The sequence below is a fragment of the Tyto alba genome, unplaced genomic scaffold, assembly GCF_018691265.1.
Source record: "Tyto alba isolate M040663 unplaced genomic scaffold, T.alba_DEE_v4.0 Super-Scaffold_21, whole genome shotgun sequence".
NCBI lineage: Eukaryota > Metazoa > Chordata > Aves > Strigiformes > Tytonidae > Tyto > Tyto alba.
Genome location: NW_024881295.1, coordinates 10,658,800 through 10,684,217, shown reverse-complemented (window position 1 = coordinate 10,684,217; position 25,418 = coordinate 10,658,800). Strand labels below are relative to the sequence as shown.

At 39.7% G+C, this 25,418-nt stretch overlaps 1 protein-coding gene across 1 annotated transcript in view; it reads left to right on the top strand.

Annotated features, from left to right (window-relative positions):
• Positions 1–25,418, top strand: part of ST8SIA1 (ST8 alpha-N-acetyl-neuraminide alpha-2,8-sialyltransferase 1) — a 133,393-nt gene that overhangs the window by 51,668 nt on the left and 56,307 nt on the right. The window contains exons 3-4 of the mRNA XM_042795337.1: positions 18,057–18,166; positions 24,240–24,332. Coding sequence (XP_042651271.1) covers positions 18,057–18,166; positions 24,240–24,332 — 203 coding nt within the window. The remainder of the gene's footprint in view (positions 1–18,056; positions 18,167–24,239; positions 24,333–25,418) is intronic.

The following is a 25,418-nucleotide window of genomic DNA, read 5'->3' as shown; positions in this document are numbered from 1 at the left end:
TCCCCCCCTCTTTCCCCCCCTCTTTCCCCCCCTCTTCCTTTATTCCTCCATAATTAGAATTTTGTTGCTCATAATTATTTTCTGATTTTTTCTGCAGTGGGAATTTCTCCATTATGGCATTGCACTATTTTTGTAAAGATGTTTTTCTTGTACATCTGAGCCTGCAGTATCCCCTGTTGTTAGCTCTCTCCCCAACCCATTATTTAAGAGTATTGGCACATTATCAATTTCTTTCTTTTGCTCTCTCCACTTGTTTCTATGTGTTTTTCGATCTTTTTAGACCAGAAAACTACCCTGATTCCATTCTCAATTAACATGTTGTGATGACATTTGTCTGTGGCATTCTGAAGTGAATTTGATATTCTTTTACTGCTCTACAGATCAGAGTTTTGGAAATCGCATACAATTATTTTGTTAAATATCTCATTAGCAGGCCAGGTACGGCTCATTTTTGAAATCTCTTTAAAACTTGAGTAAATACAGAGAATCTAAGGTGTGCAGCATTCCTAATTTGACAGCAATCCAAATCAGTTATTTAACAGCCCTTTTACCTGTAAATTTAAGAAGTTTCTTCCATCTTCTGGCAAATAGGTCAACATCTCATTTACTGTTGTGCTTTCAAGGAAGCTAAACACAGTAGAACTTGCTAAAATGTGACAGGTATGTGTGTGGCTTTGATGAGTAGCCTTTCTGCCAGAATTCATGGAAGTTCTCTTTCAAAAGCACTTTCTCTGAAATTATGCTTTCAGGATCTTTTTCATTTCACTAACATATGCCTAACTGCCATTTACTGGCAGCGCACTCCAGATTTCTGTCAGAAGGAGTAAATTAAAAATCCATGGTTTTGTACTTTAAATTTTTCTTTTGATTGTCATATCTTTATGTTTTGCCATCAACAGATGTCTAGCTACTTAGTCGAGGGAAAAAAAATGCTGTCTCTGCAAAAATTATGAGCTGAGTAAAAATTATTTTTTACTTTGGCGGTGTGTTAAGAACAATTTACACTGTGCATTGATATTCTTCCCACTCCTTTGGAACTTGCCAGGAATCATTTACAGTAGTTTGATTTGTATGGGGAAGAGAAGCTTTAATTTTAGGGAAGGAACAGAAAATAAATCAGTTATGATGGAGGCTATATTGCAGCCTATAGGTTCTCTGGGGTGTGGAATCCCCATTGCCTGTGCTTGCAGTGCCATGGAAAGGCTAGTTGCAGGTCTATGTATGATGATGATTATTATTCTATTGGCCACACTTACTTAACATCTTCCTTCAGATATTTTGATACCTGCAGGTGCAAAGTGCTCTGTGTCATTATCTCCAGTGCAGTAGGCTTAAAAGCAGCAGGAACCCTTATGACCTGACCTGACCTGACCTGACCTCCCGAGTAACTCAAGCTGTAGGGTTGCATCTGGTGACTTCTCAGTCTAGTACAGTAGTGGGGTGCTTCATCTGCAGTATATTAGTGTTACAAGGCTGCAGTTACTGTGCTGAAGCACACTCACTGCTTCTGGATACAAAGGACTCGTTATGATGGAGCATTTACCATGCTCCAGTAGTGAGCTCCAGTAACTCATTGTTGCATCCAAAATATATCTTATTTCCACCATCTTCAGAAGTATAAACGTGGGAATAGAACTGCTGACTTTGCTTGTCCAACTGTGCAATACCAAAATACATCACTATAGCTTAAAACATTGATTTTCAGAAAATTTGCTGCCTAGGTCTACAATGCAAACAAGATAACATGTATTACCTTGCCAAATCATTGAAACACGTGAACAATCAAAGCACAAATTAAATATAACACACATCCTGATTGAAATCAGAATACTGAGAAATGCTAACCATTATCCTAAATTTAAAATTCATGGTGGAAAATACAGATTTTTATGGAGAAAATATTTTCATTTCTGTCACCACAGCTGCTTGGGCTATTAGTTGAATGATTGAGATTTACTTTTGTGCTTTAGTTTCTTTAAAGCACCACTCTGGCTGTGCAAATGGATATAAATTACACTGGTGTTTAGAGACAATGAAAGTTGGGATATCTTGGGTGTCTGATCAGCTGTGTAGGATATTACCTCATCTGCTGCGTCAATGACAATAACTTGCTCTTCTGTTATGTTTATTGCAAAATCATTGCAATATTTTTTTTTTCATTCATTTATGGAGCTTGTTGTTTTAGCTTGATTCATTGTAATTTTCCCTGTTTAATGCTTATTCCCAGCCATTACAGTCTATAATTGCATTTTTGTTGTTATACTCTCGCTTTATATGTATATGTGTGTGATATATACGAATATAAAATTACATCATTCAGCACTTTAGAAATAACAGACAATATTGTATTACCAATGAAATATCTGTTGAAAACTATTCATGTTACAGCTTGATATTTCTCTATATGTACATGTGCTTCTGGTTAGGAATTACGGATGTTTTTATCTGACTAAGGTGTGAGCTTTTTCGTTAGAGGTCTGTCCTTTGTATCGAACAGATCTGCAGGCCTCAGCTAAAACCTTTCTTTCTATCTGTCTGCCAGTGTCTCTTCATTTTGGAATACTTTTCTATGCATGTCAGCAGAGTGAAAGGGAGAAATGCTGAGTCCTGTCTGCCTGAAATCTTGCATCCTGCTGTGTGATGCTCTTGGAAAGGATATCTCTTCACCTTTTACTGACCCAATATATGAAACTCCATGGAGCTATTCCCTGGGCCACTCAGTGGGGAGAGGCAGACCGGTGGTTGTGGAGAAGTTAACTGTACCGTGAGATAGTGGATGTGACTGTGTGCGATTTTAATGAGAGGTTTCTGGGAGGTGAGGCTGCAGTCCCAGCTGGAATGGAATTTCATGGGTTTTCTCTGGGTATGAGATTGTGGTGGGAGTCATGCTGAAACTTCTATTTCTCTTTAACAACCTGTGTGCTTACCAGGCAAGTGCACTTGGAGAAAAAAATCCTAGAGCAGGAGAGGATGACTAACTTGTATATTGATTGAACTGTAGTAGGGGAATGTGACTTTGCGGATGAGTCTTATTCATAATATCTGAGGCTTGAGGTGTTTCATCTCAAGCCCTGCATGACCTGACAGAGCACTGCTCCTACCCTGAAGCACGTGGGGTTTGTTCTGTTGTGGGGTGAGATCTCTGGGCATGCAGCAAGCTCACAGCTCCGTGTAGAGTCCCGTTACGTATCAATTACTGTAGCATTTCTTTGATGTAGTGAATTTGGATGTATGAATTTTAAGTAGGAGTGGGAGAAGTGATTTAAACAAAATATTGTAGCCTGTGACCCACCACTTTGCTAAACTTGATGTGAAATACTTGCCCATTTTGAATTCTAATGTAGAATCATTGCTAATTTATCTTTAGCATAGTGTTGTAAAACAGCCTCCTCTTCACTTCACTGAAATATTTGGAGTGCAGTATTTGCCAGTCAGTTGTATCTACAAGTATCCTCTTCAGGCTTAATGAAATCTTGGTGAAAATTTTCACTGCTTAAATGGAAGCTTTGCAACTAGACTTTGTTGTGAACGAAAAATGTAGGCCATTAATTCATTAATACCTATAAACTTTTCAGCTGAATCTTGATTTAATTTATGAAAGATTATAAATTTCATAGGCTTCCAAGATTTTCATACAAAAACTCAATGAAACTCAGTAGTTCTGGTAAGGATTCTTTTTTGGATTTAACCCTGAAATGAACCAGTGTGATTTCAAAGAGAAAGAAAAGATATTACATGTGTGAACTTCTGTGCAGTAGGACTGATCCCTATTATCAGACTTGTTAGGCAGTTTTATCTAGTGCTGTTACTCTGCTAGACATCCAAGGGGCTGAGGGAGTACCAATATTGTGCTAGACCCTTATCTTTATTTCCAGGTTCCCTTTTCTGTCATCAAAGCCCCCAGGTCTTTCACTCCTGCTCAGGAAGGACAATTACCTTTCCTAGGTTTTTACCATCCTCCCCACAAGAGGCCTCTGATTTAGTAAACTTATTACAGGCATCTAGGCTATCTCTACACTAGCCTTTAACAAAGATGAGAGCCCTACTGATCTTATTTCACACCAAACAAGAGGTGTTTACCTGGGGGACAGGCATAGTTGATAACAGAGGTAAAGTTTGGTGGTATCAGCAATGTTTTTGACAGGACGTAGGGCAAGAGCCCATCTCTCCACCTCCTCTTTTACTTGCTCATAGCCTCCTGCTCGCAAAACAAGTGCAATTTGTCTTCGGTAAAGCTGCTTCTCAGAAAGTACTCTTCTCAGTGTGACAGCATGAGACAGGTCAGAAATGTGGCTTCCAGCTCTGTTTTACGGTCTGGATTATGACCATTGCAGCTAAGATTACATTTGTGGTTGTCAGATTTTGGTGCCACCGTGTATGTTGTGGCCTCTATGCCCAGGTGCTCTTCTGCGTTGGCCTGTTACGGTTTGGCAAATTGCTTCCTTCTGCAAGTGGGCGTGTAAGGGACTCCTGGTACCGTTAAACCAGCCACAACTTTCAACTGTATACCTTGGAGATGTACCAGACCGGTAAGCTTTATTATGGATGTTTTACGTATACTAGGCCAACTTGTCTGTGTTGGTGGTAGAAACAATCAAGGTCAATGCCCAAATGTGCAGTGCCTTGCTAAAGCAAAGGAGGAACTGAGTAAAAAAGATGAGAAAATGTAGGCTGTGGCAATCCAAGACAGAGTCACATTTGTTCCCAGAGAAAAAATTACAGATCTATGTTGAGGGGAATGAAAATGTAATTAGGAGTAGAAGAGGGATACTGTTAAAAAGAATCTATTTAATCTACTTGTTTTCTGCATATTCTGAAGTCATTACACTCTTGTTTACTGGAAAATAGTACAGTATTGTTGTAAACTTGATTGTTACAGTGGAATGGTCTAATAGTCTTTTGTTTCCAGGCATCATGAATGGCATTGTCAGGAGACCAGCACAAAAATGGAAGATTGAAGTGGTCCACTTGTGCAGAATCATTACTAGTGATGGTAAAAATACAAAAAGAGAAAAGAACCTCATCTGATTTTCTAATCATAGGTCATATTTTGAGAGATTGTATCTGCAGGGGAAAAAGCATCTTTTTTTATTTGAAGTGCGAAATTTTTTAGCTGGATACAATTGAGAAAGAATATAATGTACAACATTCACAATGTCATTTTACAATCTTTTTTTTTCATAGTCTGCCCTTTAAAGGCTATCCGGACATGAGTGGAGAGCAACACCACTTGAATATCTCTCTTTAATTGACTGTCGGAGAGAGCTCTAAAAATAAACTTAGAGATAGTTGGGGAAGATGAAACTAGAGGACACAGTTACACGTCTTATCAAAAGCCAACAACCAGCCTGTGACTGTTTTTTTTTCTGTGAGGTTCCTCATGTGAATAAAGAAAGCTAAAGGAAAAGTTAGAGGATTAAATTTGGGGAGTATCAAAATCAGACAAGTCGGTTTTCAAAGGGTGGAAGATCACGTCAGTTCCTATAAGACTTCTGTCTTTGTTAAACAATGAAAACTAAAGCTGTACAATGAGTATGAGAGGCAGAGTGGAGTGGTTTTCTCAGCCAGAGAAACAAGTCTGGCGAGAATGTGTTTAAAAATGCTGGAAAGAAGCTACTGTCATCTGTCATGTTTGAATGTTAGTGTTATATTTGAAAAAGTACTGTGAGTGGGTTCAGCAGGAGGCTCATTAATGACCTATCATCACTATTGGGGACCCAGATGTTCTCCACTGATAAACTCCAAGTCCTGTCCTCTTTTACCTCCATCCTCTGCCAAGTTACGAGGCTACAATGTTTACTGTTAGGAAACTTCTCTCCCCAGCCTGGTGTTTGAAAGGGGCTGAAGCAGGCCCCAAAAACTAAGTGGAGGGAAAGCCCCTGAGACATCGAGTAGCTTGCTGGTCTGTAGTCAGGGAGTAATCAACCCAATGCCACCTTCTTATGCTCATGGTTTGCTGCTGAATGAGTCATCTTGACATTCATTAGTTTGCCCTGTATTTGCTTTTGGTTTAGGAATAGCTTTTAATGAAAAATAAAGTTAGTTTTAGTTTAATAGAAAGCTGAAAAACTATTTGTCTGGTTTGAAAATATCTTAAAACAAACCAAAGTAAAACAAAACAGAATATCATGTCTTACTGGCTAGTCTGATTTCCGTGGTGTTTTGTTCAGCTGACAGAAGAGTTTATTGAAACTTCTGACATTGTCTTCTCCAAGTTGCAACTGCTAGCAGAGGACAATGCATCATTTTTTTTTAACCTCGTCCCTCAGGGAATGTAATTATACCTCTAAGAGGTTTGGTTGGGTTTTGTTTTTTGTTTTTTGTTTTTTTTTTTGTTTGTTTGTTTTTTTTTCCCTGACCAAACGGAGTAGAAAGCGGAATGTGACAGACATGACTGAGATGCGCCAAAAATGAGCCATCAAGAACACAGGGGTTGTATTTGCTCAGAGCAGCAGGATAATCGAGGTATGAAAAAGCATTAAGCGCTGTCCCACAGAGGCGCGCCGTTCGTTATTACTGCAATTCTGCAAATGAAAACCGGACCCAAAGGCGAGTGCGGCCTGTTATGTAAACTGAGGTAGTCTCGGCGGGGGCTTGGACCGTGGCTGCGGGTTTTGGGGGGAGAAACCGTGAGAGCGGGGGGGGTGGGGGGGGCGGGGGGGGGGGGGGGGCGGCGGCCCGGAGCTGACCAGGGTCCTGATGCGCGGGTCAGCGCGTGACCCCGCGGCGCCTCAGAAACCGCCCGTGTTGACCAGTTTTTCACGGGCGACCCCGGCTGGAGCAGGAGGTTGGACTAGGTTGCCTGAGTTACAGGATGCCAAACCCCAGTCTGTGGAAAAAGGCGTGGCATTGTGTGGCGCTGGTTTGGTGCTGTGCTGCCTTTCTGCAGGCTTGCAGTTGCCTCCGTCTGCGCAGTTTAACCCGACCTCTGATTTTCATACGCCGATGTGTGAGCTGCACTACTGAGACTTCAGTTAGTCTGGTTTTGGTCCCTGAAGCCTACCTGGCTTCCCTGTTTTGCTGTGCTCTTAGTGGAGGAGCTAGCCCCAAACAAACTCTTGTGTAGGCTTGCAACAAGTGGCACTTTCTCTTTGCTTTTTAGGAAACCTACACCCTCATATAATGAAATGGCACTTTCCCCCATTTTAATCTTATATTACTAAGGGGTTTATTATTGCTATACAAATGGTTGTTGTTTATTCAGATCAGTTCATGATAAGTTATTCAAACAAGCTCATTAATTACTCTCCTGACTCTATGTGAAAATACATTTTAAGGAGTTTTGTTTTCATTACATGGAAAAAATGAATAGCTTATGGAAACTTCATTGATTCTGTAATTGCAACAGCTTTTCCCTTCTGCCTCCCTGGACTTCTAAACTTCTGTTTTCATAACCTTTAGACATGACATTACATGGCACTGCAATTTCCTCTAATTGATGCTTTGTTTGGTAAACATACCTTTCTAAACATTTTGGTAGTCCCTCATTATATGTAAATCCTATTATGCTGCTAACCACCTTTTTAACTTGTCAGCGAGGTCTTTTAACCTTAGCTCTACGTTTCTGCAGAAAGACTGCCCTAAAGAAAGATAGTACTCTAAATGAAGACCTGTACTCTTGCTTTACATGCAGTCCTTAAAATTATTTGTGTTGTTTTCTTTACATACTATTATTTGCTTTTTAACTCTTATGGGTCAACTTTTCTTGTGTTGTTAGTTACAGAGGCCAGCTCACATGCCATCTAGATTTGTGGATGAAAGATAGGCTAAAGATGTAAGATACAGGCACAAATGTAATGGCTCTTTGGAGATGGATACATTTATTGATTCCTCAAACTGTTTCTTATTTCTTAGTTTATTTTATATATTTGGTTTGACTGTGTGCTATGGGAGGGGGAAAAAAAGTGCACACTTCTCTGGATTCATGCCATTGTTTCATCCAATTCAGTGGTGCATTTAAATGAACCCACTGTGTCTGTAAGGTGATATTGCATGTTGGATTTTTTAATGTTTCTGGGCAGCCCAATATCATAGGGCTTTTTCATCTAATTGCTACCCATAAACTATTCTAAACACCTAGAAACACCAGAGCCCCTAAAATGTTTCCTAGCTAACCTTTCTCTGTTATGGTTCCCTTTGCTGTTTATCTACATTTACCTAGTTGGAATCAGAGGGAGTTGTTTGGGTTTTACTATAACAAAGATCAGTACATAAATCGGCATCTGTATTTTAAAATTTGGAGTTTTCAGAGTCTAAAATTGGTCTAAAATAGTTCCTTATCTATAAGTGAAGCTTTCATAAGAGGCTTAATTTTTCTCATTAATAGAGGAAAAAAAAAAGAGCTGCAATTATTAACAAAAGTCAGCAGTGCTTCCATGCTGCCAGAAACCAATCTCAGTGTTTCAACTCCCCTCAAACTCTAATTGCAAATTTCCTAGAGAGATCAGACCTTGCTCATTGTCTGTGATGTCTTTTTAACTAGTGATTCTCAAGAGACGTCGTCGATTCATCTGAACTGTTTAGAGGTAAAGCAAAGGCAAGAAACATTTTTTGATTTGTAGATCTTTTCCGTGCAGAAGCTTATTGCTTAATATACTAGCTAAATGGAAGTGTATTGCTTTTAAGACAGCCTAAAAAATAAAAGCCACAGCTTTAAACTTTGGTATCTATCACATGATAACTAAATCTGTATTTTGGTGCCTATATAAGCTGATTTATTTCCTTTGCTGCAGCTCCTTATTCATACCGGTGGCATCAGAGGGCCCTCAGGAATTCAGAGAGCCATTCCTTTGTTTAAGTGTTATTGTCTTTTATACAAGTAGAATTGGAACACCTTTATATTTTTTATGAGCTGAAACTGACCTTATTTATTGCATATACAGTGTGCTTCTAATAAGATTTTAGAGAAATTTGTGTTTCTATAGCTGGATGAGCTTTCTAGTAAATCAACCACATTCATGCAGATGGGTCTCCTGACACCTTCAGAGTCCTCCTGCGTGCTGTCTTTCCTACCCTCACCCATGTTTAATGCAGGCTATTGTTGAGTTTCACAATTATTTGTATTCTGTTCGTGCGATTGTAGAAACATTCATCCTGCATCACTTCTGCAGGGTTAGGATTGATCTTAAAATGCTAAGGAACTGTGTGACTGTGGATTGGTCCCGGCAGTAACCTTGCACTTATATGAAACTGTGTTAAGAAGACCTTTGCAAAGCTGGGAAAATAAGTGAGTAGTACCCCTCACTGAACAGTAGTTGGTGTTGCAAAATTTCCACATATTTTCGTATCTTTGCTGACAGGATGTTGTCCCATGCTCTCACAAGAGAATAATTCAACATGAGAGGACGTTGTCTGCTTATTCCTACAACAGGCATAAGTAAGCAGATACCCTGCAATTTTCCCTATTTTGTTTTGGTTTCAGCTTGTTATTATTATCCCATCCTGAAATCACTGAGGGAGAAAGTACAGTTGGAGTTGGAGGTCTTTGTCACTGGAAAATTGTATTATTTGTTTTCTGTCGACATTTCTCTAACTGCAATGTAATAGTTATTTACTTTAACATAAACTTTGGTGCATAGAAGGTAAAATGTATATCTATATACAGTAACTTCCTCAGCTAGGAAATTGTATGATGCAATGCAGAATAATTGAAAAGTTTATACTGCATTTTCCCAGGCCTGCAGAACAACTCATTAAACTCTCATAAAATAGTAACTGTTCTTGTTGTTTAATAGACATGCATGACATTAAATAAAGTAATTTTTCCCCCTGAAGTGATGATTTGTGCTTACCCTTGTTTCCATGATACTTCCAGTCAAAACTCAAAAATGTTTCCATGTGCTTCTTTTGACTTAAGCTTAAAGCACTGTATCAATGCAACCCTGGTGTATATAGTTTGATATACTTAGCTTTTTCTCTTCTGCTCAGACTTGGAGCAGATTAAGAAAGGAACAGGGGAAAAGTGGAGGATAGCCAAACCATTCAAAAGCAGCATCTGAAAGTTAGATCTCTAAGCCCAAAAGATAACGGGTTGCTGCTAAGCGTTCAGTGCAGTACAATATTAAATAGACACTGGAATACCCGGTGTGTCTGCATGCGTTTCTGCCATTGAGTGCCGGTGAGCTGGGAAGTGAATTGCTGCCTGGTGTGTAAATGCTGTACAGTGCGAGCCTTTAAGTCTGAGTCAGTTCAAACCTAAGTGGGAGGGTGTTGTGTACCTCCCTCCGGAGGTGCTGGCAAAGCAGAGCAGGGCTGAGGATCCTACACAATGGATGGTGTTTTCATCTAAGCTCGTCATGACATCTGGTGCTGTCAGGTGGTTGGGTAAAAGGAAGGATTTGCTGAGTGTTTCTGTGGCTGTTGGCAGTTTAATGGTTTGACCTATGAATCAGAGTTTATCCTTCTTATCACACAGGATTAAAAAAGAAAAAATTGAGTTATTCACGTGTATGAGATGGTAGTTAGGGAAGCCAACAGAGACAGTTATTTACAAATTCTGGTCAAGCTGTTTCTCAAGGAATGTGTACATTATTTTTCCATTTTGAGTGGTTTACATGGGACTGGGCTGTTCCAATGAACATCTAAATCCAGCTATTTGGAAGGAAGCTCGAGTCCTTGAAGCCTCTCAACTGTGGAAATGGTAACGTCTTCCAGGATAAGAGACAACCTCCCCACACCCAGTAGGTTGAGTTCCTTTGTTTTAATTAATCATGAAACAGTAATTCCTTTTAAATGTTCTTAATCCAAAGTTTGGGGCCCTAGTGCATTGCAGGTCATAAAGTTTGGATCCAGAAATCTTCTAGAACTTTGGAATTTCTCACTCATTAATGTCTCTTTGTCTTATAATGAATTATCTTCATATTTCCAGAGCATTCATTGTTTAAAATACTGTTTATGATACACCATCAGTAGTCTGTTTTCTAAGATGAACCATTACAGTCTCCAAATGTGATATTTTTTTTTTTTTTTGTCATAATTCCCACACTGTGCTATCCTGCCTGTGTGAAGGCTGATTCCATTGAATTAAATGCCACAGTAGCAATTTGAAATGTTCTTTTAATTCATGGCAAGTACTCACTTGCAGTGACTTCACGCGGGGTGGAAGGCTATTAGGGAGCACACCATTTTGAAGTTTCTGCTTAAAGTACAGCTTGAACTAAAAGTGACTGCCAGCTAGTTACTGGTACTCAATGTTTTTTGTGAATATGCAGGTATGCTGCAAAGTGTTCCCTCTTTTGTGTAGCGTTGCTCTGCAGTTAATATCCCATGTGTCCTTTTGGACAGAAGAGGGTTTCCTGCAGCAGCAGAGCAACACATTCAGTCTCGTAAGTGGCCTTTTGCAATCCTGTGTTCCCATACAAATATTTCATGAGAGATTAATCTCATGAAAAACAATACCACCTGAAGTACATATTTGTGAAAAGCACAAAGTTTACATGAGCTTGAATGTTAAATTTCACTTCAATTCTTGATAAAGGCACTGTTGTCATGACTGAGACATGCTTGCATGGTACTACAGAGAAGCTTGCCCCACCTGGACCATTTTTCTTTTGTGCAAGCAGTGAGGTTCAAGCTTCAGAATTGGTTAGTTGACAGTGCCTCTGTGGAGCAAGGAAACTATTAAAAAAAAAGAAACTGAAGAAGGTAGCTGGTGGTTCATTTTAAGATGTCTTTCTTATCTCCTAGAGGCATTTCATAGTCAATCACTGTCACAGTTTCTTCCTTTAATAATTGCTTTGTAATCAAATAATGGGGGGTTTGGTAGTATCCAAGTCCAGAATTTGAAAAACCATGATCAGCTTATCTATTGATATTCATAATTAGCATATGCAGAGAGGGAGCTTGCTACTCAGGGGCTCCAGGGGTTCCACAAAATGACTGTAAGTATGCTTATACCTATCCCTCTGCTTTGTGACAGCATTACTTTAGAGACAAAGTTTTTGGCTTGCTTCTTGCTAACATTTTACACATTATTTCACATATTAGTGGAATTTAGAGGATTTTGTACGAGTGTTAGCTAACACACACGTTTAGCAAGTCTCAGTGGAACGTCCATTGTGTTTCTGACAGATTTTGCGCATGCGAAATATAGCTTCCAACAGTTTCACAAATGTGCTTTTATAATACAGCTTTGTGTGAACACAAAACAATTTAGAAATTATATGGCATTCGGTAAATGTGCCAGTAAAGTATCAGTGTGGTTTCTTGATGTGTTAAAATGCATGCATCTTCCAGCCCACAATGTTCACTCAAGATTTATGATAAAGAAAATACTTTCTCCCTTTTCAGCTCTCAGACGCTTCCATTTAATCCCTGTTTCTTCTGTTTCTCTATATGAAAGTGATTTCTAAATTATTGTTAAAATTTTAGATGCATTTCAAACTTTGTGCAGTCATTTCAATCAGTAACTGCAAACAAAAAGGCCAGGCTGAAAATAATTTACGATATAAAATGTCTGAAGTTATGAATTACTACATGCAAGACCTTTTAGATAACAGTGCACCCAATTTTAAAGGAAATCTTCCTGAAAATGAAGTCCATCTTTTATTTTTCAAAATTTCCAGTTTTCACTAAAAAACCCCAAAAACCCTAACCCTAAGCATTTTTTTGGGGGGTGAAAACAGTTATTTTCCTGAGAAAATAACAATTACTTCTAAAGGATAGAAAGAAGAACGTCAGTTGTCTCCCTGTGGTGGCACAGCGTAGGACGTGGGCTGAGCAGTCCTCCCTCTCTTAGCAGAAGGAGCAGCTCCTCCTCCCCTCTGTGATGTTCATTACCTTGGGGGCAGTAGTGCCTCCTTGCTCTGGGCTCCTGTCCCTGGGCTGGGGCAGGACGGGAGCTGTTTGGCAGAGAGGAGTGAGTGAAATTTGGGCAACCACAGCCACCCCCCACATTCCCCTATAGAGAACGTGCCCTCCCCGACATTGATGTTCTTTGGAGCTGGTTGCTGTCAAGCTGTCATGCCTTGACAGCTCTGCAGGAGGAACAAAAGGCCCATCCGACCGGGGATGACTTGTAAACAATGAAGAAGGAGCATTTGCCACCCTGCCATGTCTGACACTGTGAAAAAACAAGGCCACATTACCTGTGGCTGACACACAGCACTATCCTTTAAAGTGTCAGCTGCATCCTTATGCAAAGGTGCAAGAAAATGTTTTATTAAGAGCTGAATTTGCTTTATTATTAACTCTTGGGGTTTTGCTGGCTCCTTAGGAAAATCAGTAGAACAATGCCCTTCTCATCAGGATGCTGCCTTCTCAAAAGGACAGTAAAATCACAGCATCTCTTGCAAATTCAAAATGCTTATTTAAAAAACATTTTATTCTAATTTATGTTCTCAGTGTTTTCAATGTTTTTGACATCTTTGGCATTAAATCAGAGGCTGAATACTGTAATTTCTCCTGTTTTCCCAGTAAGAACTTGGTTAATGATTAAAGTCTTTGGCAGGGAGTGGGCAAAAATTAATGCATTAACAACCTAGCAATGAAATCAAAGTGAATTAGAGTAGCATTATCTAAAATAAATTATATTTTGTTAGTACTATGTAATGTTCTTTTAACTGATGACAATGATTTATTTCTACTTAGATGAAAGATGAAACTAATCAGTGAATTGCTGGATAGATGCTTTGTTAAATTAGTCCCATATTCAATTGGGAGTCTTTAATCTATTGCTTTGTGTGCTTATTTGTCATTGAATTTGCAGTGGGATTTGCAGGTTCTTCTTTTGTTTACATGAATATGAACTAGAACATCTTAATTGATTATCGGTGGAGTTTCATTGTTTCAAACCAGGGAAAATGAGACAATGGGGCCTTTCCATCTTTGGTTTATGTTTGGAGATGCCTTTTAAAAACGAGCTTACAAAATCCTTTTAAGAATTATGTGAAACTTACTTTTAAAGGAAATTCATTCTGCTTTTTTCCAATATGCAAGGTGTTTTTAGTTAACAGTATTTGCAAATTCTGTGGTAACAGCTGCTTAAAAATGGGGATGAGTTGGTCATTTATTTTTACATTTTCTCTGTTACGCTAGATGAACTGATGCTGTGCTCTTTTTCCTAGCCCACCCACAAGACTCTGGCTGTTCATTAAAATTTTATGAATGAAGAAAATAACAAATGTGTTGACAATGAAAATAACAGCGTTTCAGGAAGCTAATACTGATGGAATTGCTTTTGTTACAACTTTACAGCCCAAGTCAGCATTTGTTAGACCAGCTTACAATTCTAAGGAGAAAAACAACTTGAGCTTTTTGTGAGCATCCAGCATGAACGACAGCTGGGTCCTCACAATGTAAGAATTTATATGCTGTTAACTATGAACTGACAATTTGCCTAGCAAAGAGTTACGCTGTGGGAGGTAAAGAAGGAAAACATGAGAAGGTTTTTGTAAGTCCTGTGAAGCATATTTTGACAGTAATAGAAACCTAGAAGCAAACTTGGGTGTACTATATAGTATCATCTCCAAATAGCACCATCACCTTAAAAATATAACACTCTTGATTGAAAATTGCTTCTTACTGAAATTACAAGTAATGCCCAAGTCTATTTTACAAAAAAGTAAAATTCTTTTAATTCTGGAGCAAGTTGTAGCATTATTCTAACCCTTCAACCCCAACATAATATTCAAAAAAATCTGAAGGCAGATCACCCACACCATGAAGATATTATAAGATCACTTGGCATGAGGAAGCAAATCATTACTGGAGTCATCTTTGGTGTTTTTTACCCTTAGAAGAAAAAATGACTCCAGGTTTTGGTAATTAATTAAATAATAAAATCAACTTTAAATCCACAGTGAATACCCTGAAAAGCCAGTGGTAAGAACAGCTAGAGGATGCAGGGAAATATCTTGGAAGCCCACTAGTGATGTGGGAAGCTAGTAACAAGCTGAGTAAATCAACTGTGTGTTAGGGTTGGAACTACCTTTTGGTTAATTATGTTGCAATTTTACTTAAGCTGTTTGTACCTCCTATTTTGGGTGGCCCAAAGGAAGAAATGAGCTGAACGCTTACGGAAGTCACAGAATGAAGCCCACAGCATTTTAGCTTTGAAGTGCCTTTCTCTGTGCTATCTGTCCCACGCGCACCTTTTGGATGTGGAGGGGAGGGAAGTGTGCCGTCACACTCAACTCCCTGCAGCAGGTCGGGTATGCTGCTGCTAACTAGATTACAGGATGATGATTTCCTAACAATTTCAAAGCCCAGGAACCTGTTTCTTTGAAAGAGGGAAGAGAGAAATGCCTTTTGTAGAGAGAAAAATGAGCCATGTGTTTCATAGTCGCTGATGGGCAACATTTGAGCCTAAGACTTGTATGATTTGTGTAAAGTCAGGCAGTTTGTTTGAACAAGGAGTCTCAAGGCAGAGTTCCTGAAATGCCCCTGCAGTCTCAGCAGTAGTACAGATCTGTGATGCAAATGTTTGAAGAAAAGTCATATGCAAGATAACAAATGCAGGTTTCTCCCAGGTCATCCTAAGCAATTGCTCTTGATTAAGCTCAAAGCAGCTGAAATCTCTCCAGGCAGCAGGGACACTTAATCCTTAGGCCTTTACAACCCCTTGCTCCACCCCGTTATGGTACTGGAATTAGGTCTTCTGCATAATGTCTGTAGAGAGTTTGTAAGTATGGTCTTCTGGAAAATGCACCTGTTGAACATTTTAAGCTAAATGGTAGTATGTAGACTCTGTCCAATGTCTGTGCCATGTCCTGAACTTTTAGTGCTTTGCTGAGGGAGGCAAAAACTTCTGTGGGCTCTTGTGGGCATGGTGGCTTTTCACAGAGAATTGTGTTCAGTCTGGTCTTCCTCCAATGTCCATAGAACGAGTGGATTTCTTAACAGGTTAGATAGAGGGACAACTGCTGTGGTGATTATATCTGCCCCTTCTACTTTTCTTTGGCTCCCTCAAATCACCCTGGCAGCTCTTATCTTGTTCTTTTGTTTTCTGGACTCTCTGAAGGACAAGAGTTTCAAAGCTTCACAGGCTTTTAGAAACAAAAATATGTATGCAAATGACCACTAATATTATCATGTTTGAGCCTAACAGGATATAAGCCTCCCTTGAAGGACAGCAAACCATCTCGAGCAATATCAAAGGATGTTTGCAACTCACAGAATTTTGGAGCACTTAGTAACTCCTAATATTTATTTTGGGGGTCTAAAGCCACTCAACATGTACTAAAGCCACAGAATTTATGTGACAGAGTGTCCTCAACTCATAAAAGCAATAGTTAATGGCTGCTGCCTTTGCCTGTGATTTGACACAGCCTTGCCTGCGTATAACTAGCTGTGTTGGAAGGAACTCTGATATACCTTGAATAAGAAAGGTACTGCTATTTATAAAACATCTCTTCTACATTTCCTCTGATTCTCATCCCCCCCACCCTCTCTTTACTGAGTACGTGAGCTCTCATTTGGTCAGGGTCACCTCAGAGATGAGATGTCCTTTGAATTTCAAGATACGCTCCTCATTCAATTACTGTGTAAATTAAAAAATATTCTTGAGAAGGTGGATGCAGTACAAGAATACAGCTGCATTCTTAGCATTGCTCTGCCATGCTATCACTGGGTTCTTACCAGTGGCAGGGCCTCAGGAAACTAGAATTTATTTTTCTGCTTTAGCATATCTTAATCCAGAGTTAGGATAATCAAAATGCTTTAATGTTTTTCATTAGAAAGCAGGTTGTGGCTTTATAGTAGCTGAATGGAATCTAGTTTGCTGAGAAAAGAAGATAAAGCAAATAAAACTAAGGAAGAAAAGAAGTAAGACAGTATAAATAAGTCCTAACAAATACAGACTTTGTGCTATAATGATGGGTCTGTTTTCTGGACCATGTACACCGTTGCAATGCCTGGTAAATATGTGATGCAATGTTAGACATTGCTCTGTATGTGTAAGTGAGGACAGATGCTGCTGCCTCTCTACCTTGTCCTCCTGCAGAGCAGGATTGTTTTGCGATGCTGCATCCTTTCATTGTGGCATCTGCATTCTCGGAGGCCTGTGCAATAAATTCTGTCTCTACTGCAAAGTCAGGTTTTGACAGGTTTGATAAATAAAAAATCCCTGCACAATTTTTTTGCATGAGGAGAATATTAACTCTTGCATTGTGGACAAATTCCATTCTCTAACTAAATCACACTGCTTTAAATTCACATCTTTTCACCATCCTTTGCTTTTTTGTATATGCTGGGCTGCACTGATGCACTGTGTGCTGTTTAAATGACTGTCCTGACCTCACTAAAGGTGAATGACTTGGCACCAACAGGAAGATGTCCCACCCGTGGTTTTGAGATCCTCTGTAATGAAGAAGACTATATAGATCTAATTTATTACTGTGTTTGATGCATAAGATAGCATGACAATTTGACCTTGCACTTTTATGCCTTGCTAATCAGCTTCAAGAGATCCTTAGTTAAAATGATCCCTTTCTAATTGTAATTTATGCTGTGTCTGGGCAGCTGAGCGTTTAAGAAGCTGCTGTCAAGCTCTAAATATCTTTGCCTAAGGCTTCAGAGTGACTCGTCCCAGTGACACAACCATGGAGGGAGCCAGGATGACTCCTGATTCCCAGTGCCCTTCTGTCATCACCTTGTTCCCTGTTCCTTCCTTCCCCAGAGCTGTCTTTTGTATAATCAGCTCAGGAAGGTGACTTTCATGTGTTTTTTTTTGTTTTGGTTTGTTTTTGTTTTTTTTTTTTTAATTTTTAATTTTTTTTCCTGGTTATCTTACTTCCCCTGTGTCCTTGCAGCTTGTCTAGAAGGCTCATTCTGACCTGACTGCCTGACTTTCAGGACTTTAGGCAGTTTTGGTTTTGCATAGATGTTGTTATTTTCTGTATCACGTTTGCTGCGTCCTGGTTTGGGGAGTGGGGATAAGACTTGTCCTACATCTACTTACTAGCTAATTTCTGTACTTTCTTTTTTTCCCCCTAGCTTCTAATTCTCCCTTTTCTTTCATCACTTTGAGCCCTGCCAGCTCCCTGGGTTTTCCAGGAGTGGCTGCTACAAAGATGCGTGTGTTCTCCTCTGTAAAACCGGTCCTTGTTTTGTGTTGCTAGGCTACTCCTTTCCAGCTGCCACTGAAGAAATGCTCCGTGGTGGGAAACGGTGGGATCCTGAAAAAGAGCGGCTGCGGCAAACAAATAGATCAAGCAGATTTTGTCATGCGGTAAGACAGAAACCTCAATGACACATTGTCTCCCCTTCTCCCTGCTAAGTCTTGGAATTTTCAAAGCTATTCAGTTGCGATTAATCAATTATAATTTGCCTTCTTTCCCCCCAGCCCCCACCCCTTTGTAGGATGCTTTACACAAGTGAGTTGGCTAAAATTGTGAGGAGAGGCATAAAAGCGAGTTTTGACTGGCTTCTGCAAATGGGTGTGTAGTGTGGGGGGCAATCTGCAGATGGATGGGTTAAGGTTGTGATAGATTGGGCAGTGTCATAGAGAGGGACTAAAGAGCTGGTTTTCTCTTTAACTGTGTAATCTTAGGCAGTGTCTCATCCTGCAGTGTGCTCTGTCCTCTGCAACTCTAAATGCTGTCATATGCAACCCATTGAACTTGAGATGAGTAGGTACTGACTTATGGGCCAAGGTTTAAGGAGTTATTTGGAACAAACTAAAATGTTCCTATGTTTTTCTTCCCTCAAGACTGATTTCTGGCTGAGTGTCTGAGGAAAGCCCAAACTGCTTTTCTTGTTGCATGTTTTTTGGGATTCCTCACATTTCCTTTCCCTCCAGCCTTCCTGAAGTTATAAGAACCTGTCAGGAGGGATGTTGAACCAGCCACTGCTTTTGTGTTTGAATCTGGCACTTTCTAGGTCTGCATTCTTTAAGGAAGAAAGACAGAAATTAGTTCCTCCCTGTTAAACACGAACAAGAATGACATTGTGGTGGAGAAACTGGAGGAATGCTCCCAAAGAGATGAGAAATTAAGTTTCTTTGGGTTTTGAGATGGATACACAATAGACACCCACTTTAGCAAGTCGTCTTATTAGGTCCTGATGGCATATTATAAAGCCATACAAATTTGCTGCAAACCAAACGGTATTAATGTAGTTTCTGGTTTGCATCTCAAAGACCAAAAATACCTTCAATGTTAAAGCAAAGAATTACAACAAACCAAAGGCAAAAGGAAATGTATACTTAGATCATTCACAGAAGAGTAGATGTAAGGCACAGGGGAGAGAGGCAGTTTGCTGATTGCCATTACTGCAAAACTGCTTGGGTGTTCCACAGACTAAATGTAAGAAACTGCAGGGTATATACCGTGGTAATATTATCTCAATGCAGTAGGAAATTTACATGCTGCAGGAGCAATCAGTTACAGAAACAATAGAAACTTTTTTAAAAAAACAGCAGTTGTAGCTTGATCAGAAAAATCCTTTTCTCTCCAGGGAGGGTAAAGCAACCATTATCTGTACAGAACTTATTTTGAATTGGAAATAAGTGATATGGAGAATCCTGCAAAAATCCCAGTAGCTGCCTGCAGGCTCTATTGTATTAGTGATGTACAGTCATATTTGTGGAAAATGTTTCAATTCTTTTGGGTTAGAAACTAATACACCACTGGGAGAAAATATTTTTATAGCAGGTGGAAGACAGGATTTAGTTGATCTTTCTAAATCTGATTTCTATAATCTGAGAGCTGAGAGAGAAAGAGCACAATAGTGACTTGCATAATATCTTTCATGTTTTTAAAAAATAAATTTGTGTAATATCATTAAAGTATTTCTTCAAGGTGAAATGTCATGCCAGGTTTTGCCCTTGTTCTTTTCTTCCTTTCACATGGTTTTTAATTTCACTTACATGTACTTCCATTAACTCTGTCATATGACTGCAGCCATCTTCTCTGATAAATTGTAATCACTAAGGTTAATTAATGAGTTTAAACTCATCTTGTTGCTGAGCATCTTCTACAAACACAGTTGTACCAACACAGAGATTAAAAGAGCAGCAGTTTTCAGCCCCTAAGGCATAGCACACTGCATCTGCAATGAAAAAGGTGCATGGTATATGGTCTACGTGTTTAGGTAGTGTGGTTATAATAGGTTCTTCTCCTGAACCTGTCTGGTTTTCAAGTTTGTAATCCTTATTTCTAATAAAAAATGTTAATTTGACCTTCCCTTCCTGCTAATGCTTATTTTAAGAGGTAAGTGTTGGGTACTAAACCCTAAGCAATGTTAGTGTATGCATTTTGACAGAAGAAATACATTTTCTTGGCATTAGATTTTGAAGAAATATTCCTACATCTCACAATTCTCCCTTTCCCCAGCCACTTTCCATGGCTCTGTGGTGGTTTGTACATCTCCCAGAGAGAAGGTTTCTCTCTGTAAAATAGTAGGGGATTGCAGGGACTTCTCTGAGCTGTTTGCTGGTAAACTTATTTCAAAACTAGAAGCAACTTGTCACTATTTCAAGTGACTAGTGGCTGTCCCAGTTTGGGGAGGCCAAGCTGTTACCTTTTCATCACACTGTACCATGCTATCTAGCCATACTATCCCAGGTGGAGCTGGGGAGGTTAAATACGGTGGCACTTTGGGGATTGTAATCAAGTCCAGAGAAACATGGCTTTCAGCTGCCTTATGTGATTATTGTCTTGATGTTGGCCAAGGTGCCACAAAGGAATAAAAATGAATGGTTTCCATTACATATTAAATTCCTATTAGTCCCTAGTGTTTAGTCTATGTGTGTATATAATATTCTAAAATAGCTAGATAGTCATATAGTATCTACCAAACGCACATCCATCTGCCAGATTGCCTGGGTTCTCTGCACCTGTGGAGCATGGTCTGGGCCAAACCCAGAAGAGCCATTATTCAGCCTGGTGAGGGTTGAAGGATCCCTCTCATTTTACCCTTGCAGCTGTTTTCTGTGTATTCAGTTGGAAGGTCTCAGGTGTGAAAAAGGCACACTGCTGTGCCTGTTGATGATTTATTTTTTTTTTCCCCCACCTAAAGGCTAGGTCTAAGTCATTAAACTTAGTCATTAGACTTCTCTTCTTCCATATAAAAGACCAATATGTTCCACTCTTCGAGTTAAGCTCATGTCAAAAATGCTGGCCTGAATTGCTGTCCTGGTACTTCCTTCTTCCTTGCATATTCATGTATGTACTCCTCAGTACCAGGACCAAGAATATGGTCATTAAAAAGACCTTTCTTAGGATACATCTTTTGTTTCTTGATGTGTTCCTCAACTGCATAATATTTGGAACTCAGATGACCTTGTTCAAGAATATAATCTGAAAGGCCAAGAAGTTTCTGTCAGCCAACTGATTTCTTGCTGAGTTTACTGTGGATACTCAGGCCACTTCGTAATATTTCATGCAGAAGAAGCTGGGAATGAGACTTACTGATGAAAAGAATTAGATGTGTTTAAATAATGTATCTGGGACTGGCTTGTGAAAGAAATGTCGTTGTTGAGATCTTAAGATGATAAAAACTAGGAAGAGTTCCTGGTCCTTCACAGTGCTTTTAAATAAACTTCAAAAAAAAAAAAAAAGGCTTCTTAAAAGCTTGCTTTATGAGTTTGTTTCTTCAAATCAAAGAGCATTAAACTGTAGTCTGCCAGAGGTCATTTATGCTATCTCTCTGCTCTAAGGCAAATCACCTATGTCTTGCTTCACATTTGTTTGGCCTGCCATTGAAAACTGCTACTGAGAGGGTTTCTGAAACCTCTCTGAATTGTATTAATATAATTCATTTGTATCCTACCCCAGTGCAGGTCCATGAAGCAACTCATTGCTGCCTTTATTTATTTAGTTTTATTTTATGTAAATCTTTCTTGACTTTTTTTTTTTTTTTTAATTAGGGTCTTATCATTCTTTATGTCTGGGAATTAAACTTCCTCTATGCTACTAGTCTTTTCTTTTTTTTTTTTTTCTTCTCACTGATTGCATTTTCTGAAACCTCTTAGTTTGATTCCTCTTTTCTGGCTTCTTCAGTTGTTCTAGCTCCTCTTAAATTGTGGTAGAATAAACTAGAAGCTGTTTCCTAACTGAGATCTCAATACATTGTGCACATCTTAACAAATGTAGTCAAGAAAAGGAGAAAAAATTCTTGGAAATTTTATTTTATTTGGTGAATGTGGTTGAATTCACGTATGTTCCATATAGGTGAGACTTTGCTTCTCCTTGGCATTTCCTGATGGTGGGAATTTAAGAGTATGGTTTTGAGAGCTGGTATTTGTATGCAAATACATGCAGATCTAGCACTACTCTGTTTTTTTCTTAGGGAATGTGGGATGTTTTGCATTAACAAAAATTGCAGTGTACTGTGTGCACACTAGTGCCCTCTCTGGTCACTGACGTTGCACAAAACTGTTACACGTGGAGGTGCAGCCAGGAGTTTGTGCAGCCTCATTTGCTGCAGTCTGCTCTCTCAAGCACCTAGATCCCTTCTCTGAACGCTGCAGGAGTCAGTGAAAACACTAACGGAGGCAGCGACTGCTGTGGAAGCGAGGGCTTTCCTTGGGAAGAGACCGATTTTCCCAGCGTGGCGGAAGTGTACGGCAACCTGTAATGAAAAAGCCCAACAGTTTCTGCATTAGCCCCTGGAAACTGCCATAAAAATTGAACTGTAGCTCACTTTCCCAGCTCCCGCTTCTCACTGGTGTAGGAAACGCACCTCTGAATTACTAAGATGATAAAATTGGATAAGCAACTCGTTGTTGTTGGACTCGAGGCTTTCATGACTTTCCCTGGCTGCCTGGAAGACGCATGCAGAAGTAGAGCGCTACAGAGAATTTAATGCAAAAGACTGGGAGAAGAGAGACGCAGCTCCTCGCAGGCGTAAGACCCGCAGCGAAGGAACCCTTGTCTCCCTGGTGCCGAGAGGAGAAGTCATGACCATGAAACAACTCTCCGTGCCGCTGCCTGCCCTCTTCCAGTGCTGGGGCCTCATCCCCCACGGGGGTGGGTGCCTACAGAACTGAAATGACTGGGGGCTGCCTGACGCCCTCCTCCTTCAGGGTGAGCGTTTGCTGAGCATACGCTATCGCTGGGAGCAGGGAGAGGGGAGCTGGCACCCGAGCGTGCCCTTCGCTTTTCCTCACCTCGTGTGCACTGCCTCTGCGCTGCACTTCTTCAGCATGCTGCAGAAAACCAATGAAACCAGCACACACAAATGGGGATGCCTTAAAAATTGGAGGGAAAATTTGGCTATGGTAGAGCCCAAGACTTTTTTAAAAAGCCCAACAAGCCCCCAAACCCAAACAACACAAAAACCTAAAAGCTTTCTGAAAAAATTCCAAATTCTACTTTTCTCTGAGTATCTTGGTTTCATTTTTGCCCCTTAAGCATTAAAAATATATTCCTCGTGTTTTTGATTTTAGAAGCTGAACAAATTTGAAATGAAAAATACTGTTTCGACATCCATTTTTGGTGGAATTTCCATGCATTGAGTAAATTCCTCCTGCCTCTAATTTCTGTAGAAGTGCATAGGCTTGGATACTGTTGGAATGTATTTACATCTTTATCTACTGCACCGTCCCTCTTCTCCTTGGTCTTTACTATGAAGCATTTAGGACTGTTCATTGTCTGGAAGTTTCTCTCTGCTTCTGTTTTTTGGAGTCTTGGCTCTCTGTCTTCCGAAGTAAACTTGCTTATTCACTTTATCATGTTATCACCTTGCCCACCAGGACAAGACTGTGAGCAAAACAGATGCACATATTTAAATAGACACTTAAAATTTTCCTCTGTGTTTTCTTGGTAAATTTTGTATGCTAAAGATGCCCTGCAATACAGTATTAAAAATGACAGTTGCCCTTTGTTTGCAAGACATGTAATGCTTGTAACACTACAGAGAGGTAACAGTGTGGAGCCTGATACTGGTAAAGACAGAACGGATTGAAAACCAGAATTTCTAAAAGAATTTGGAAAAAAAAGTCTTTGCTGTAGACAATATCGGCCTCTTCCACAGCCTTTCAGCCTGTCAGAGATGCAAAGACTGTCTTTGTTTTTGCTTAGTAGTTACATAAGTTCATCCCTGCAAAAGGCTTTATTTCTACATTTCCCCACACTGATACAAAAATGTGCTATTGTGCTTATAGGTGTGGTACAGTAGGGAACATTTGTAGCCTGGTCTAGTATTTATACAGCTGGTTTACATATTCTGACAGAGTGCTTTTTTAAAAAAAAACAAAAACAAAACAAACCACCTGCAAACTTACAGATTAAAAAAGACTGAGTTTGAAGCTTGTCAATCCTGAATGTCATTTAAAATCTTGACTCTCTTTCTGTGCACAGGTGCAACCTTCCTCCTCTATCCAGTGAATACAGCAAGGATGTTGGATTGAAAACCCAGCTGGTGACTGCAAATCCCAGTATAATTCAGAAAAGGTAGACAGCATATTGTTCCTTCTTTGGTCAGGGGAAACAAAAAGAAAAATGCGTCATCTGTGTTACTGATATTAATGCATCTGAGTTATGTTCTTAACAGTCTTCTGATCATGGAAAGGGATCTGGAAAAGGTGAAATAGGCAATGGCTTGTAATTAGTCAAAATAATTCAAGACTGAACCCTTGATCCTGTCGCTGTAATCAGGGAAACTAAAGGAGGCTGGCTTTTAGAGAGTTACTTCTACCACACTCCCCTCTGCTTCCAGCTCCCTTCCTTTCCCACACGTGGGCATGGGCCAGAGGTGCTTTGGCTGCTCCCAAGCCAGGCACGTACTAACGGGTGGCTCAAACGGCTCTGCTGGTCAGGCCAGATGGCTGCTGCATCCCACAATTAATGAAGATGCTAATTTGGGTTTCTCTTTGATTCCCCACTGACAACATCTCTGTTTTTACTGTCTTTGTATTATTGGTTTGATACTGACTTGTGGGTACAAAGGTGGTTAGGATGGAACTGTTTGGCAGGTTGTCATCATACAAGCCTCACTTTCTTAGGAAACTGGGACAAATTTTGTTTATTAGAATTGGTTGAAATTTTCCAAATGTCAGTAGCTGATGAGAGAGGGGAAGAAGGAAGGGAGAAAAGAAAAAGTCAGAGCCATCTCTCTGATTTTGCCTTTCTGAATTTTAATTGCTATGTTATTTGTTTATCACCCCAAATGAGGTAGGCTGTTCTCAGGCAGAACAAGATCTGGTAGTGACCTGCCATGTTCACTGAAAAACACAGAGAAAAGGCATAAACTAAGGGGATGAACAGGAAATGATTAGGCATAAAGAAATGTATAATGTTGGGTACTGAGAGGTGACGGATTGTGAAAGGAAGCAAAGCAGGGAAATAAAATGAATAATAGAAAGCCAGGTATTTTAGAAATAAGAAAGGCGCAGACTTGGAAATGGATGTTAGTTGGTATTTAAATGTAGTATTTTTCCTCTCTATCAGGAATTGAAGGGTTCTCTAGTTTTGTGTGTGGAAAAGATGACAGTCTTTGAGAAAGTAGAAAAGAGAGGGTGAGCATGAGGGAAATGGAGT